This window comes from Zerene cesonia, chromosome 17, assembly GCF_012273895.1.
Source record: "Zerene cesonia ecotype Mississippi chromosome 17, Zerene_cesonia_1.1, whole genome shotgun sequence".
Lineage (NCBI taxonomy): Eukaryota > Metazoa > Arthropoda > Insecta > Lepidoptera > Pieridae > Zerene > Zerene cesonia.
The window spans coordinates 309754-325544 of NC_052118.1; the positions used below are offsets into that span (position 1 = coordinate 309754).

The 15791-nt window shown below is 38.9% G+C and overlaps 1 protein-coding gene across 7 annotated transcripts in view; it reads right to left on the reverse strand.

Annotated features, from left to right (window-relative positions):
• Nucleotides 1-215: 215 nt before the first annotated feature.
• LOC119833196 (ankyrin repeat and BTB/POZ domain-containing protein 2) overlaps nt 216-15791 on the reverse strand; it is a 48577-nt gene continuing 33001 nt past the window's right edge. For 3 of the 7 annotated variants that reach the window (XM_038357103.1, XM_038357098.1, XM_038357104.1), the window contains 21 exons: nt 11838-11993; nt 11396-11531; nt 10824-10947; nt 10488-10619; nt 10212-10338; nt 9492-9637; nt 8955-9139; nt 8418-8552; nt 7815-8044; nt 7442-7659; nt 6753-6978; nt 6517-6649; nt 6085-6230; nt 5503-5630; nt 4701-4906; nt 4292-4419; nt 3853-3951; nt 3304-3461; nt 2721-2883; nt 2036-2218; nt 216-1571 (listed from right to left, as the gene is read on the reverse strand). In XM_038357103.1, coding sequence (XP_038213031.1) covers nt 1371-1571; nt 2036-2218; nt 2721-2883; nt 3304-3461; nt 3853-3951; nt 4292-4419; nt 4701-4906; nt 5503-5630; nt 6085-6230; nt 6517-6649; nt 6753-6978; nt 7442-7659; nt 7815-8044; nt 8418-8552; nt 8955-9139; nt 9492-9637; nt 10212-10338; nt 10488-10619; nt 10824-10947; nt 11396-11531; nt 11838-11993 — 3360 coding nt within the window. In that variant the 3' untranslated portion in view covers nt 216-1370. The remainder of the gene's footprint in view (nt 1572-2035; nt 2219-2720; nt 2884-3303; nt 3462-3852; nt 3952-4291; nt 4420-4700; nt 4907-5502; nt 5631-6084; nt 6231-6516; nt 6650-6752; nt 6979-7441; nt 7660-7814; nt 8045-8417; nt 8553-8954; nt 9140-9491; nt 9638-10211; nt 10339-10487; nt 10620-10823; nt 10948-11395; nt 11532-11837; nt 11994-15791) is intronic. The other 4 variants (XM_038357102.1, XM_038357101.1, XM_038357099.1 and 1 more) reach the window with 4 other exon arrangements.

Below are 15791 nucleotides of genomic sequence, written 5' to 3' on the forward strand. Positions count from 1 at the left end.
AATTTCCATATAATAATTTACTACTCAGTATTTCATTTGCTAAATTTACAAAGTAGATAGATTATAATTGGTAGATTATACAATATTTAAAGGTGGTAGCTATGTAATTGTATAATAAATCTATTCCTTTTTATCTATGTTAAAATTAATCAACTCGATCATGTGTTGGCAAAGAAACTGAGAGTAGGAACAGGAAATTTTAAGAAAAAACAGAGTAAAAAATACTAAATCTTTATTCAACAATAATTACAATATTACATAGTTAATACTTCACAATAATTTGTAGTAAAGCAGAACAAGAGTAACAAATCAAGATTTTTAATTCTCAAAATTTAGTTTTTAAAATTATTACAATTAAGATATATCTAACACACAATTATTTAAAATGGATATTTCAAAGTAGTGATATAGACAGATATATCAGTAGTAATTGTTTAAGAATTGCATCAATCAAAAGTTCTTTTGGGTGAGACAAAAGATGGAATTCATTAATTCAAGACAAAACAATTTTCAACTGTAAAAGCAAAAAGTTATTAAAATAGCACATTTTCTCTACCATATTAATCTTAACACCTAAAATACTATATTTTCCACCAGTCTATTAATAATGCAAAATAAGAATAATTACATTTTATAACTTATTATTACACATTTATAAAATATTATATTTACATTACATTTATAATCTTCAAATAACATTTCGACACTTTTAAATATGCAGTCATTATTTACATTTGTGGTTAAATAATGAGACAAATCACAAAAAGGATTAATTAAGATATCAAACGAATTTAGAACAATTACGTTTAACACTAATACATTTTATAACGAGTTCAGAATATTTCGAAATCATGTAAAAGAAATCTAGCGTTATAAACAGTTTTAAACAATGTCTTGAAAAAAGAGCGACGAGCGAATTTATGACATAGGACAGATTTGTCATTCAATCAATAAGCTATTGTCTTTGCAAAACAGGAGGCGGCAAATTCAAATTCGTATAATTTGTACGTAATAAACAGCAACACAATATCTAAATGTCAAAATTTATTCGTTTTATTCCTTGTTTTCGCTTCAGGTACTCGCCTCAAGGGAAGGTTTATTGAACAATCCATCACGTTAATAAGTACAACGTATAGATGATATTTCTTTTTTTTAAAACATGTAGCTTTTTGATTAGCTTCACTGGTAGTAGTCCAATTTCATATATTCCATCTGGTTCGTACTATTCTTTTTAAATTACTCTTTTTTAGATTGTTTCTCTTGTCAAGCAGTCTAATTATATTTTGTCCATCGTTCAGTTCTTTCGGGACGTTTCAGTACTCAGTTGTTAAGTTGATTCAGGTGTTTGCTCAACTGGTCAGCGAGTGGGGCTATATCTTATTTTTTGCGTGGCTCTTCCTAGCCTCGATCCGTTTCTGCAGCGTGGCGAGCAGCGCGGCCAGCACGTTGTGTCCGGGCAGGCGCTTGCCGAATAGCAGCCGCTTCACCGAGTCGTCGTACGTGAGCAGCGCCACCATGTTCTGCAGCAGGAACCCTTGGCAGTACTCGAGTAACTGGCTCGCTCCGTACACCTACAGAAATGTATCGAATATAGTGCGATAATCAAGTGCATTATGAGTAATTATATGGACATAATAATAATGATAGATGTATTTAGTAGTGTTCACCCAGTGGTTGAAATTTGATACCATAAAAAAAGAGTATATTATATGCGATCCAACCAAGAATAGGATCGATTCAGCTCCAATTTATACGAATTAATAATAAATCTAAGTAAAGCAATAATATAACATAAAAATTTAGAGAAAGGGATGGAGAATTAATTTAATAAACTTTTTTTAATACTGAAAAAAAAATCAATTGATAAGCTCGTCGGGTTAAAAAGATATACAATCCTTTAAAAACTGTAAGCTGTAAAACATAATACAAAGTGATAAGTTTTTATAAATATAATATACTAACACAAAAACAAATCATGTCAAGTCTACATATACATACAACCACTACAAATCCACAAAAATAACAAACAGCGTACCTTAGCATGTATATAAACGGAGACGAGATTATGCAGGTCCACGGCCTTAGCGGCTCTCGCCTCGCAGTAGCGCTGCAGCGGCAGCAGCTGGAAGAACGACGCGGCCGCCAGCACCTCCAGCACGTCGGCCTCGGCCAGCGACAGTCCGCTGCACCCGCCCGCGTACAGGTACTGCATCACTTGCTGGAGGGGGGATGGATAGTAAAAGAGATATACCATTATCAGTATTATAAATAATTGAAGACACCAGCGATACTGGTAGGTACATAACGGTATTTTGAAACTATTTTAAATTGTTGTTATCCTCAAAATAAACAGTATAATATATGTATATGCATGAGAAATTAATCAGTACAAGAATGGAAATAAAATAGTTCACATGTATAATATTCATTCAATAATCTGTGCGATAAGTGCGGCAACAGCGCAGTGTCGGTAAGATTTGGATATAAGAGTACCTAACAGGATAGTGTTAATAGCTACAAGATGTATGTATTTGACATTATGTTATAAAACCAACTAAGTCGACCGGCAAGAAACTGCCATGTCAAAAGTGTTTCTAGAACAAGTGTCTTTGAATAAATATGTGTATCTTATGTTTAATTTTTTTTTGTATATGTATAAGTAATAACATAAAATATAATTTAAATTTTAATAGTATAATATTGTACATGTGGGTATGTACCTCAAATATATGATATCGTATATCGTTAATCTGCACCAATGGTGGCGCGCTGCTGGCGGACGGCGAGCCGTCGGCGGCTCGCGGCGGCGCCAGCATCGCGCGTAGCCGCGGCGACTCCGACACTAGCACGATCTTGTGCCCGTAGAATAGTCGACCTTCCACCCTAAGGAATATAGTTCAACTTTATTTGTTAGTCTAACTTAATTTTTTTTTATGAAATTAAATATCGTACTGGAGATTTTTCATAATACACCAGTATTTTCTTGAGTTAGATTTTACTCTAGTATTATGCACTTAGAAATTAAAGATTTAACTGATTTTGAATGCGATTAATTAATTACATTTTTGTTCGCTACGATACAACTCAGTCACAGTTTATACAGTCACCACGTTCGCTGCTAAATCGTAAACCAATTGGTGCTGTTAACTTTTAGAAATTCCATCGGATTTATTTTATAGATAAGTAGCAGCTCAAAAGTTATTAATAACTAAACATCCTAAAGTAACAATATGAAATATATACGTATAATTATGCACAAAACACCGTACACGCAGTAGAAACGTTATGAACAGTGTTACACACCGGAAGGTGACGTCAGCGAGCTCGGGGTTGTTGACGTAGGAGACGTCGACGCGCGCGGGCGCGGGCGCAGCGGGCGGCGGCTCGCGCACCGCCGGCACCGCCTCCCAGCCGTAGCACGCGCACAGGATGTCTGCCAGCAGCAGCACCGTGCCTTCCTTCTGCAAGCACTCTTAGTAGTACTGATACACGATCCGTAGACATACATCACGCTAACACACCCATCTGATATAAACCTAGCTGACAAACTAAGTACTGACACACAGCGCTGTCACACACAATGTACTGTTAATCATGTTATAATTCCTTATGATGCTACATTATTTCTTGTATCAGACAACATAACGCTCGAGCGCTGTGTTGTGTGACATCGATTAACCTTCATTAATCAATGACGTTGTCTTAACATTTCATCTAAGATCCTGTTTTGATCGTTATTTAACACAAAATAGAAGAGAATATCAAATCAATTCAATCCGAGTGTTTAAATGCTTGTTCTGATGTTCATGCACGTGATTAAATTACTGCATTATCTGGTTTGCAACAACTTACCTTACTATACCGCAAAATGTTGAAGAGTAGAGGGAGGCACTCGTAAATGAACTGCTTGCTGTAGTGGCTATCGTCGGACGGGCACACCTGGAACATCCACTATTCAGTACAAACTCTCGCTTTATGCTCATGCGCTTGCACCGATTGGGACACATGTTTTAGGTAGGTAACGTAGAAAAATGTCATTTATGGTGAAACAGATTCCCGTAATTTTTAGACTATCAATATTTACGTATTTTAGTTATTTTTGCGCTACATTTTTTATCATGGAAATTAGCTAAAATTTCTCTCAACAAAATAGGTAAGCTATCATTAGCATTCGTAGTTGCATCATCCAACTATAAATTCATTGAAAGAAAGAGCATACGTATATTTTAAACGTAGCACACATAGAAAAGTGAATAAACTCTACAATCATAACAAAACCAATAAATCTCACCTGCAAGAAGTCCTGCAACAGCTGATCAATCACGTGATCCAGTGAGGCGTCAGCAGCGGCTGCGAGTGATAGCGTCCACGCGTGCAGCGACCACGGCACGCCCAGCGCGCGCAGCTCTAGCGTTATGTCTGAAAATGATGGTTCAAATTGGAGGACAATAAAATTTGAAAAAAAGAGTTTCGGCAAGGTCTCCTTCGAGCCGGAATAAGTGAGCCATATACTGATAGTTTTTAATTATATAAGCTGTGGTGGTTTACAGGCATGTAGAGTCTTATAAAACCCGATTGTCTGCAAAGGGATACAAATGGGTTGGTAATAATGATATTTTTTTAACTCTGTACTATAAGCGAAATATTTTTAAGTCCTTGATTCATAATTAGAACATGAATGTGAGTAGTAAGACACACACCTAGGTGTCCCGTCTCGGCAGCGCAGTAGAGCGCGTCTTGCAGCGCGCGATGCTGCAGCTTGGTGAAGGGCGGGGGGCGGCCGGCGGCCGGCGGCGCGCCCTCCGCCAGCGCCTCCTCCAGCGACAGCACGGCGCGCCCGCCGCCGCCGCGCGCCGCCGCACGCAGGCACGCGCGCCGCCCGTGCGCACAGCACACCGCTACCGCGCTGCATCGTAATATAGTTAAGAACTATTACGCTTTAATGCAGATGTAGGCAAAAATCTATTGGCATTTAAACTTTCATCCGGAGCTGCGTGGTTTTCTGTATGTATCACATAGTATAGGGCTGCAATGGAGCCCTGAAGTATACCGGAAGTTATATTGTGCTGAGTATAACAATTAAATCATTTACAACAACATAATAACTTTACTTAATAAAGTAAGATTATTCCGTTGTGAGAATTGATTTGAGAGGTTATAAATAAACTTGTTTTACAGTTATATTTTATATTTAACCTTGTTTAATGTTTGGATGGAATCAGTTTAATGTATCATAACATAAATTTTTCAATTGCAATCTAGAAAGATTTTCACATAAATCTACTATTGGCATGACAACCTGCCGACTGATATTATGACATTTCAAACTCAAGCATCAATAACGTTACAAGAAATAATATAACATTTATAGCGAGAGAGAATGAACAATTTTCAGCATGTTTTATATGTAATAGCAGGGACTTGTATAATTCTAAAATAAATGGTATTTATAGTTCAATTAAAACGAAAATGTTATTTAAGTTCATGATATCATTTTCTAACCTATAACATCCATATTGTGCTGCTGCTGAATAACACAATGCGTCATTAAGTTGCGTAGACAGGAACGGATCGGCTCCATGCGACAGCAGTAACTGCACTAGTTCTAGGTTGCCCACTCCACACGCCATCTGCAAAATAGAGTTAATATTAGTTAATGATTTTACTAGCTTACCTATAGTTAGGGACAAGGCAGTACTTTGGATTGATGTAGTAATTTGGATTTTTATCTTAGAGGACACTTGTAGAAAGTACATACGCTGTATATCATGTGTAGCGATATCTACATAATTGTAACAATTAAATAAATTCAGCTGGCTTGTGACACTCGTGCGTGTAACTGGTTTCCTATAAGTACGCTCCTCTGAACAGACACACTTTCAATCTAAAAACGCTCGTATTACAAGGATTAATAAATCACTTTAAAATTTGCGGGAGAATAAACATAACCTAATTTTGGTCTACGGATAATCATCGTTACATATATACCACATTCCATACGTTCCTACAAATCTGTGCCCGTAGCAGCAATAGGGCACGTCACCATCTACTGTGGACTGCAATAAAAGCCACGTAACATTATACCTGCAGCGGTGTAAGCGTGCACACGTCGTCGCCCCGCGCGGGCGCGCCGTCCACCCGCGCGCCGGCGGCGAGCAGGCGCCGCGCGGCCTCCACGCCGCCGCCGCCCGCGCTGGCGCCGCTGCACGCGTACACCAGCGCCGTCCACCCTGCAACATTACGTATAGATATTTGTGAGCTACACCCTGACTTTAAATGTGAAAGAAAAAAAAGAAACACAAAAAATTGACAATAAAGGAAAAAAAAAGGAGTCAAACGGGGCAGCACTGATTATACGCTACAAAAGATGCAAAGCTTGTTGTAATTATTTTCACTGCTACAGTAGCAATGATTTAATTTTAGAAATGGTGCATGTAACACAAAGTTTAATATATCTGAGTTCTCTGACTATTAAATGTAAGTAATGCATGTCAGAATTATTAAAAATTAGCTTACCCGCAGTAGGCGGCGTATAAGTGCTAGCTGGCGAGGTGTGCTGTGCGGGCGAGCGCGGTGACAACAGCGCGTTGTGCTGCGCCGCTGCACCACCCGTCTCGATGTTCGGGTCCGCTCCCGCTTCAAGAAGCATCTGGAATTTACATGTAACATTTTGTAAGAGTTCATGAAAATTATATATTATTGAAACTAAGTTTTTAATTTTTGTTTTATTGTATTATGGGCCTCCAACTCACCGCAACCACTTGCTCGTCTCCATTTAACGCAGCTTTCATCAGCACAGTCATCCCCATAGCGTCAGTAGCGTCGATCCCCGCGGGTGGCAGCAGTGCCCGCACGCCGCCGAGCAGGTCGGGGCGGCCGCTCAGCAGCGCGCGCTGCGCCAGCCCGAGCGCCGCGCGACTCAGCTCGTCGGCCGTGCGGGTGCAGCGGGACCATGCTGGCTCGATCGCTTCCTCTAGCCTGGATTATGGATCAATTGATGTGCTATCTTATAGCGAAATTTTATACAAATGAGATGACGCGACGGTTTCTCCAGCGCTAATCTGGGGAAGTAGCGCACCCCACAGAAAACCGGCGTGAAATAGTGGCATGTCACTGTGTACGGTGAGTGGGGGAGCCAGAGGCCCGTTTCCTTTTCCTCACCTATCCCAGTCTATTCCTTCTTTCCAATCGTCAATCCTTTCCTTTTCCCTTACCCCTTAAGAGGGGGCAGCGCATCCGCAGAGGCACCAATATTCATGGGCGGTGGTGATCGCTTACCATCAGACGATTTTTTTATGTCATAGCGATATGTCATAAAAAAAAAATAAAAAAAAAGAAGTTAAGATATATGGACATTGATCTTATTATTTCAAATAAGAAAAAAAATTGTTCCTAGGAGAATAAAAGCTTGTTCAAAATTGTTAAGAACACTGCAACTCACGTGATCGGTCGCGGCGGGCAGTCGGCGTGCGGTAGCAGCAGCCTGGCGGCCTGCAGCACGTCGTCGGCGTCGGGCACGTTGGGCGGCGGGCGCAGCGCGGCGTGCGCGCGCGCCACGCGCACCCACTCGCCCAGCGGCGGCAGCGCGCCCGCGCCGCGCTCGCCCCACAGCCCGCCCGCCGCGCCGCACGCCGTCCCGCCGCTCGAGCTGTGCTCCAGCTGCCGTTGTGGTTCATTCATTTATTTATTGATTTATCATTTCAATAAACATAACTTAAGAATGTTCAAGTCACTCAATATAGAAGAAAGACATAAAATATCCTAATACATTATGAGAACACAAAGGAAGCAACACTAGTAAACCAATAACTCACCTGCGAACATCTCATGAAGTAGTACAAAGCCCTTTCCCCAGCGGGCGACAATGGCGGGTGTCGCGCCGCGAGCTGGCGCAGCACGGCGCGCAGCTCGGCCGCCGACCCCGCGCACGTGGTGAGTAGCACTGACGCTGACCCCGCTGACCCCGCCGATCCCGTACCCCCAGACCCCATTGAGCCACCGGACTCGGCGGAGCTGGTGTTCGAGCCTGAGGTGCCGGAGCCTGCTGGAGAGGGTTAGATAGGAAGATGTACAATGTTCTTAATCGTTTCATTTATTTACGTAATGGCCAACGATTTATGTGTATGCTAACTTGCTACTATGATGTATATGAATAACTTCTTGCTATTTTAGAAAGAAAGAAAGAAAGAAAGGAAAACAGAAGGACCAATATTAATACAATTTCATTGTTTATCATAAAAAGTCTTCTTGTAAAGATTCATGAGCAGTGTTGATCGCTCGCTACTTGGCGACCCACTGGTTCGTTTGACTAGCTTTTTGTTTTAAGTAGTATTTGCTTCTTATACTATTATTTAAACTCTAATAATTCAATAATATCTTAATAATGACATATTTTGTGCAAAAGAGTTACTACTTACCAGACCCATTAGTAGTGATGCCGGAATCATGACTGAGCCCCAATTGGCGATGTTCAGGTCTGGGCGCGCCTGATGAGGAACCGGATCCTGATCCAAGAGAACTCATTGATTCCCAACGGGATAAAGACAGTGCCCCTACAAAAGTAAAGGTTTCACTTAATTGAACTATTGATAGATTATTTGTATTTATTCACACTCTGTAACCTATCGAATAAGTGTACAAAACCATCTGTGTGAACTGTTTTAGGTCTGTCGTAGGTCATTCACACAATACCGACTGCACACTCAGGAAAAAAGGATGGATGATGTTATTTGTCGCCTTATCACCAAGTTACAATAGAATCGAATGTAGCTTTGAACAAAAATTCGTCGTATACAACTGACATAAATAAATGTCTCATAAAATCTCCAGGAAATGTAAAACCAGCATGTCCTAGAACTAAATATTTCGATATGTGTCAGCTTGCTCCTGGTAGGCATTTATATTAATGCTTAAGACGCATGAGCAATGGGACAAATTATGTTCTAAAGAAGTACCTGAAGCCACCCTGCCCGCGTTCAAGTGGCTGTAGGGCTGCAGCAGCCCCCACAGGTCCGCGCAAGTGGCCACCGCGTGGTCCACTGTAGCAGGCGTGATGGGAGCCGTACCGGAGCCGCCCGCGATCAGAGTTATCTCTTCGAGAAGCGTCTCCATGCCCGCACAGAGGTATACTGCTGCGTATCTGCGGGGGTTTTCATATTATAAATAGTGAATATTGTTAAGTGTTGTGTTGTGTTGGATATGAAATTAGCAGTGTTTTGATACAGAAAAATTAATAAGGTTGTGTGACGGATGTAGAATGTTATATGGCTGTTTTTTCGAACATTTTTTTTTATTATATATTATAATAGTGAATCGATTCCATCTAACATAAGAAACTACAATGCTGCTATTTAAATTCTTATAAGTAATGGACGGCAATTTATTCATAGCGTAAATATTAAAAGATTCTTCAGCAGAGTGATCACTTTAAAAGTAAGACGCGTGTCTACGACGAGTTTTGTCTATGTGTGTTTACATGTGTTTGTGCTCACTCGTGTACGAAGGGCGCGACCCGCACGTCGAGCATCCATCGTAGGAAGCGGCCCGGCGCGAGCGTTGTGCGCGCGCGCGCCGCCGAGCCGAGCCGCCGCGCCGCGCTGCCCGACGTCGCGTACATTGTGCCCGCGCGACCGCAGCCCTACAAGGGGCAATAATGTTACCAGGGGGGTTACTGTGATGTCTTACAGTACAAGTCAATATAGTGTGGGACAAAGACAGAGCTATACGATCTTTTAGTGCTATCACTATATATCATTTGGTAGGGTTGACACTTGACAATATAAAAAGAGTGGCCCTGCCACGAGATAAGAATTCTGCAAAAGATATTGCATTATGAAAAAAGCTGTGGTTAGAGAGAAGTTCGGATTTAGAGTTATAATTGCTTTTAAGGCTCAGGTAAACTTTTACTTACATTATAAAGTTGAAGAGCTTGTGTGCTTGAAAATAAGACAGAACATAACATATATTTTGCTAGTGGCTAAAAGAGCAACAAAAAATTAAAAGTACGAAAACATCTGCATTTCTTATTTTTGGGAGCAAAAGTTGCGTAGGTAAATGAAATTCAATCCACTCATCTTAATTTTAATCCAACCACAACATACATTCACTCGATTTCAAATGTTATATCTTTTCAAGAAGTGTTCTAAATCATATGACGTAAACACGAAAACACGCTTAGCTGTATTCTTAATTCTTATTAATTAAAAGGTTACCTTTATGCACGAATCGGCCAATGGCGTGCTCAGGATGATTCTGAACGCGCCAGCAACTTCGTGTTTGGAACAGAAACCAAAGTTCTGCGACAGACGCTGAGCCTCTCGTGCTATTCGCACTAAAGCCCTGAAATTTGAAGTTTATATTTAGACCTCGCTTTTGTTTACATAATCAAAGCTTTATTAAACATTTGATTGCACTCAAATGTAACAAAAAAGATGTACCAAATGTATTAAAGAAAATAATAGATAATTGTTTGTTGCAATTATGCGCACCTCTGCAATAGGTACGCGAGTCTGGGCGGCGTGTCGGGCGCGAGGCGCGCTGCAAGGTCGCGGCAGCGGCCGGTGGAGAGGAGCCGCGCTACCTCCGCCGCCGTCCACGGCACCACGCGGAGCTCCACTAGCCTGCACATGAAAACATTTAAGAAACATGAGAATTAAAAAACAAGTCGATTAAAAGACGGTTGACTGAGAGTACTACCGAAAGAATAGAAGAAATTTAATTGCTGAGGAAGATTAATTGAAGATAAATTTAATTGCTGAGTGGTTAAGCGTTTAAACTTGAGCCATATAATATAAGCCATATAATGAGTCGTATTAAATAAGTACCTATTATGCGAATCAACCCAGACGAACTCGTCCGCACTAGTGACGTTGGTGCACACGGTGTCGAGCGACGGCTGGCGCACCAGCGGCGCGCGGCGGCGGCGCGCGTCTGTCACACTGCCATTCTCTGTAATACATAGTATTTATGGCGTTATTAAAGTAATTTATAAATATTTGAAAAAAAAAGGTTTAATAAAATCTAAAATACAGTTGCCACCCTAATATGATATGACAATTATGTAACAAACATTATCGAATCAAAATGACATGACCAGAAATAATATTTGGAAAACAAATATTGTGTATCCTATTAATTGTGAGGATGGATGGATGTATGTATGTTTGTTACCATTTCACGCGATAGCAGAAGCAATGCAGAACCTTGATGTCTGAAATTTGATTGCAGCTTGAAAAGGTTTGGAATTAGACAGGATTGATAAGGATATTAAGTTAAAGTAAGGTCTGGGGAGGGTAAGGAAAATGGTTCGAGCCTCCCACTCACTATACGAAACACAGTTTCTATTTTGAATGGCTGTTACGGTGTAAAAGTTATATAAATAAAACTGTAACAATACCTGGCGCCCCGTTGCTGCCGGCGGCGCTGGAGGCGCTGGTGGCGGTGCTACTGCTGTCACGCGAGCGCAGCGTCAGCTGCTTGATCGCCGAGCGGATGTCCTCCAACCCGCCGCCTCCCGGCCATGGTGACTGCAGCTAGATGATACAATGTTGTGATTTATAATGTATATTTCACTGTTTGGAATTTTAAAAATAGGATTTGATTAAAAGATTATCTCGGTTGGAGTTTTTCATAAATTTCATGATTTTCATGGTTGAAATTTTACATTAGAACAGATAAAGTTTTTCATTGTACCGTTTTCTTCGCTCGCATTCATGACATCCTTTCATAATTATTTCACGACATGTATAAAAATATTATCACCAGGCCTAACTCTGGTCTATATTTACTTCCTAACGTCCTAGAATAAGAATTATCTGTCGTTATCCTAATAGTCTTACCTTATTATGCGGTCGATGCTTAGTCCTGGCATGCGGCGGTTGGCGCGGGCGGCGCGGCTCGTCGCGCGCCGCGTCGCCGCCGCCGCTGTCAGACATGGACGCGTGCCCAGACGATCTGTTCTCGTCCGAGCTGCTGTTGCATTCGCGAACGCCGTTCTGGAAATCGTTTGTTTTAACGTGAGAATAAATGTATCGCACTCGGAATATGTAGCTTCTAAACACACAATAACTTTTCAAATCGATCGAGTGGTTTTGAATTAAATATTAAACAAAAAAAAAACGGTTCACCCAGTACATACCAAATAAAACAGTAAAAATACAGTGGAATTGAGAAGCTCCTCTTTTTTTTTGGTAAAGTTAATGCATAGGACAGGTTTTCATGATAATGAAGATTATGTTATAGGAAATAAAAGAAAACATTCTAATTTCTTGGTCCAAAATATTGCTTAATTTACCTGGGAATTGTGCATACATATTTTCATAAAAATACTTCGCTTTGTTAAAGAATGCTGTCATTCATCGTCATTCCAAGAAATAGTAACAGAAGCTATAAATTTCGTATGTTTCTAAGTTTGAATTCGATATCAATTATTTCGTTTCAATTTGAATTACAATGAATTTATTCCAAATTTATTCATTCTACCGAAACAGATAACATATGCATTTGATTTCCAATAGGTTTTATGTATCCATCGAATTATGTAATCTAATATCATATAATATTATAATGTAGATATATAAATAACTCAAAACTTTCACAGATTATCAAACATTACGCAAAACGCATTGGAAAGTTCATCGAAACTCCAATGAATGAGTAGTTAGCATTTGTTTTCTCATTAATTAGACAGAGTCATGATTACCGCGATTACTTGGCGTTATGCAGCGAAAGTTCTAAATAAAAACTGTATCATTGTCTGTCTGTCCCACGATCTCGTGATGGAAAAGCTGTGGGAAGAGTTGAAAGGGAAAGCCGAATGCGCTCACAGGTGGCGTTGATGTAATAAATTATTATGACATTTTCAAATGAACCAGTGAGCATTAAATTCTGAACTAGAAGAAAAACTAATATTAGGTATAATATTAAAGATTTTTGGTGTTATATATCTTCAAACATCCTTGTTAACCTTCATACTCCACGGTCCACTATCATCATCTTTCTGATCCATAATTTTCCTCCATACAGTTTCGGAAGTAGAAACTGTACCCTTGTCGCAATTTGATAGCACGCACCGCTTACGTAAAAATTATTTTCTAGTTTTTCCAATAACAATGATAAAACTGCAAATCCCGTAATATTAATCTGTGGTTGGCGTGCTCAGTCCCATTTTAATTTTAACGTAGCGAATCAACGTGATCACCTTCAAGAGAATTATAAATATACCGTAACACGGTTACTGTTGAAACGGTAACAAATTATTCGAAATTATCACACTATTGTCCATTATTTTAAACTAGTTTATGTTTTGAAATACGGGCGATTAATGAGTAAGTGTCACTGCAGTCAAACGTTAGTTCTAATGCGGAGGATGGAGAGAATCGGGTTAATTTTAGGTCTTGTGTCTCAGATTAAGGTGATTTTACGATTGTAATTAAGAAAAATTAAATAGGAAACGCTGTCATACAAGAGCTCGAATTTGTATTGCATTGGTTTTACCTACTTTTGAAGTTATTATCAATAAAAAATCTATAGTGTTCCCCATACAAGACAGATACGGATACACGGTTGTAAGTAACATTTGACTAACTATGATCAAGATTTGATACGATACATTTGGCAAAACATAATATAATTATGGGGATTGTATTCAATAATCATGAATATTACCTATTCCAGAAATATTTTTTAACAGATGTCATGACTTACAGAAAAGTTTAATCGTATTTGCGTTAATAAGATGTCTCAGCTAAAGCTAAAAAATAAAAAGTTACTGAAACAATGTTTAATTTATCAATAATCTGAACGCTAGAATGATTAGAATCACAAACTCAAGGACATATAATAGCACCTCCTTATCAGCACAGACACGTTAATCACAATAATTAGAAAATAATTAAGCGGCTGGCAAGTCGTGACCGGCCAGACTGACCCGGACCTGCCCATTGAAACCCCCGGAATCCGGGTCAAAACCAAAACGAACCAAGGAATTCCGCCACTGAATATTTGTGACCAGGAATTTTAATTGCTACCGTTATGTCTGATAGGCCTATCTCACGTGCGATCGCGATGGCAGCTTAATAACTTGACTGATAAACAGGATAAGGGATTATCTAGTCGTATATCCGATAAACTTTGCTCGACCTTTGATGGTGGACGGTGAATAAAAAAATAATGAACGAAGTACTGTCCAAGCCAATTTTAGATACTAGCAGAAAGTGGCACTTTAGGAAGGTTCGAGAAGTTTTCTACTTAAATTGTCAAATTTTATATATCTTGTGAAGTTTATAAAATATAGTGTTCATCAAATAGTATTTTTATGACTGATTTAGATTTAGAGAAACGGTGAAGGAAAAAATCGTAAAAATATAAACAATTCTTGGCCTTATCTCAAAAATTAGCTTATTGGCAAACACAAAACGTATAGTTAATATTAATAAATAAAAAGTGTTTGAAAAAATTAAAAATTTATTAATAAAGTTATCAACTTAACAGATTGTATCACGACTGTGAACTAACATAGAAAGTATGCTTCTTTTTAAATCTTCAATTCAAACATCATAACATTTAAGAAGGCAGAACTGTTTTGCATTAATTGATCTATTTACGGATTATTTTGAAAGTTGTTATTTGCCACATAATATTTCAAATTAAAGAGATTAATTAGTTGTTAGTGGCCCTATTTTATGGTTAACCTCAAGTGTCAGATCACATTAACAAAACGCCGTTACACGTGAATTCTTATCAGACATATCATTTCAATTAACATAAAAAAATACTTTAGGCTCGAATTAATTTATAAACAACAAAGGTATATAATTACTATCTGAACGCATTTTTTCAGGTTGTATGTTTTTGTAACCACTTATTATTGATGAGTATGTAATAGCTTCAATGTTCGCCCTCTGTAATCTGATCCACTGACATAAAAATACTGCCTTTTACACTTTCACTATGTGAAAATTATAAGTTTCGATTTGTTGTCCTATAATTGTGTTGTTATTACATATATCGTGATTCGCATCCGTAATTTTTAATTTCGCTAGCTATTAAATGGTTAAATAACCGTTCATCCACACTTCATACGAGAACATGCATCGATGACTTCGGTTATAACAATTATAGCATTTGACAAGTCGCACGAAAACCGCAGAGATGGCCTGCGGTAAGAGATGGGGGTCTGACATAAAAACTCATTTGATGTGGCCACGAATGTGAAAGATCATGTTATGCAACAAGTGTGAGAACGCATTGAAATGGATACCACGTAAAACAAAAGAAAATCTGTTGTGGTCTGCTTGATTTCTTTTGTGTCATTTGCTTGATTGTTAGTGTTTTTAATGTCACGACAGTTTAATTGTGTGGTTTGAAATTTTCTTTTAAAAATTTCACTTACAGCAAGAAGTTGATAAGACAATTTTTCTACATTAACTCCAGAATTTCCAACTTTATCAGTGGCAGTTGTCATATTAGGTCAATCTTAGGCATAAGTCTCTGCACTCAATAATTCAAACTGCTAAACTACGCAATTCGACTACCCGAGTAGTATTATGTAGATAATTTGGTTAAGTTGGATTTTGGTTAACAGTTTTTCGACAAACTATCGTCGTCACGAGTTTATCTGATAAAACTCATGGTAAGCCTAGACAATCGATTCTCTTCCATTCGTTGTCTATAAATATTTACGACTTTATAGTACGAGCAATCAAGACAGGCAAAGGTACAGAAATTCCCGTGTAGTTGAAAATTATGCAAAACATAATTTAAAATAAAATGTAAAAATTTACCGTAAATCT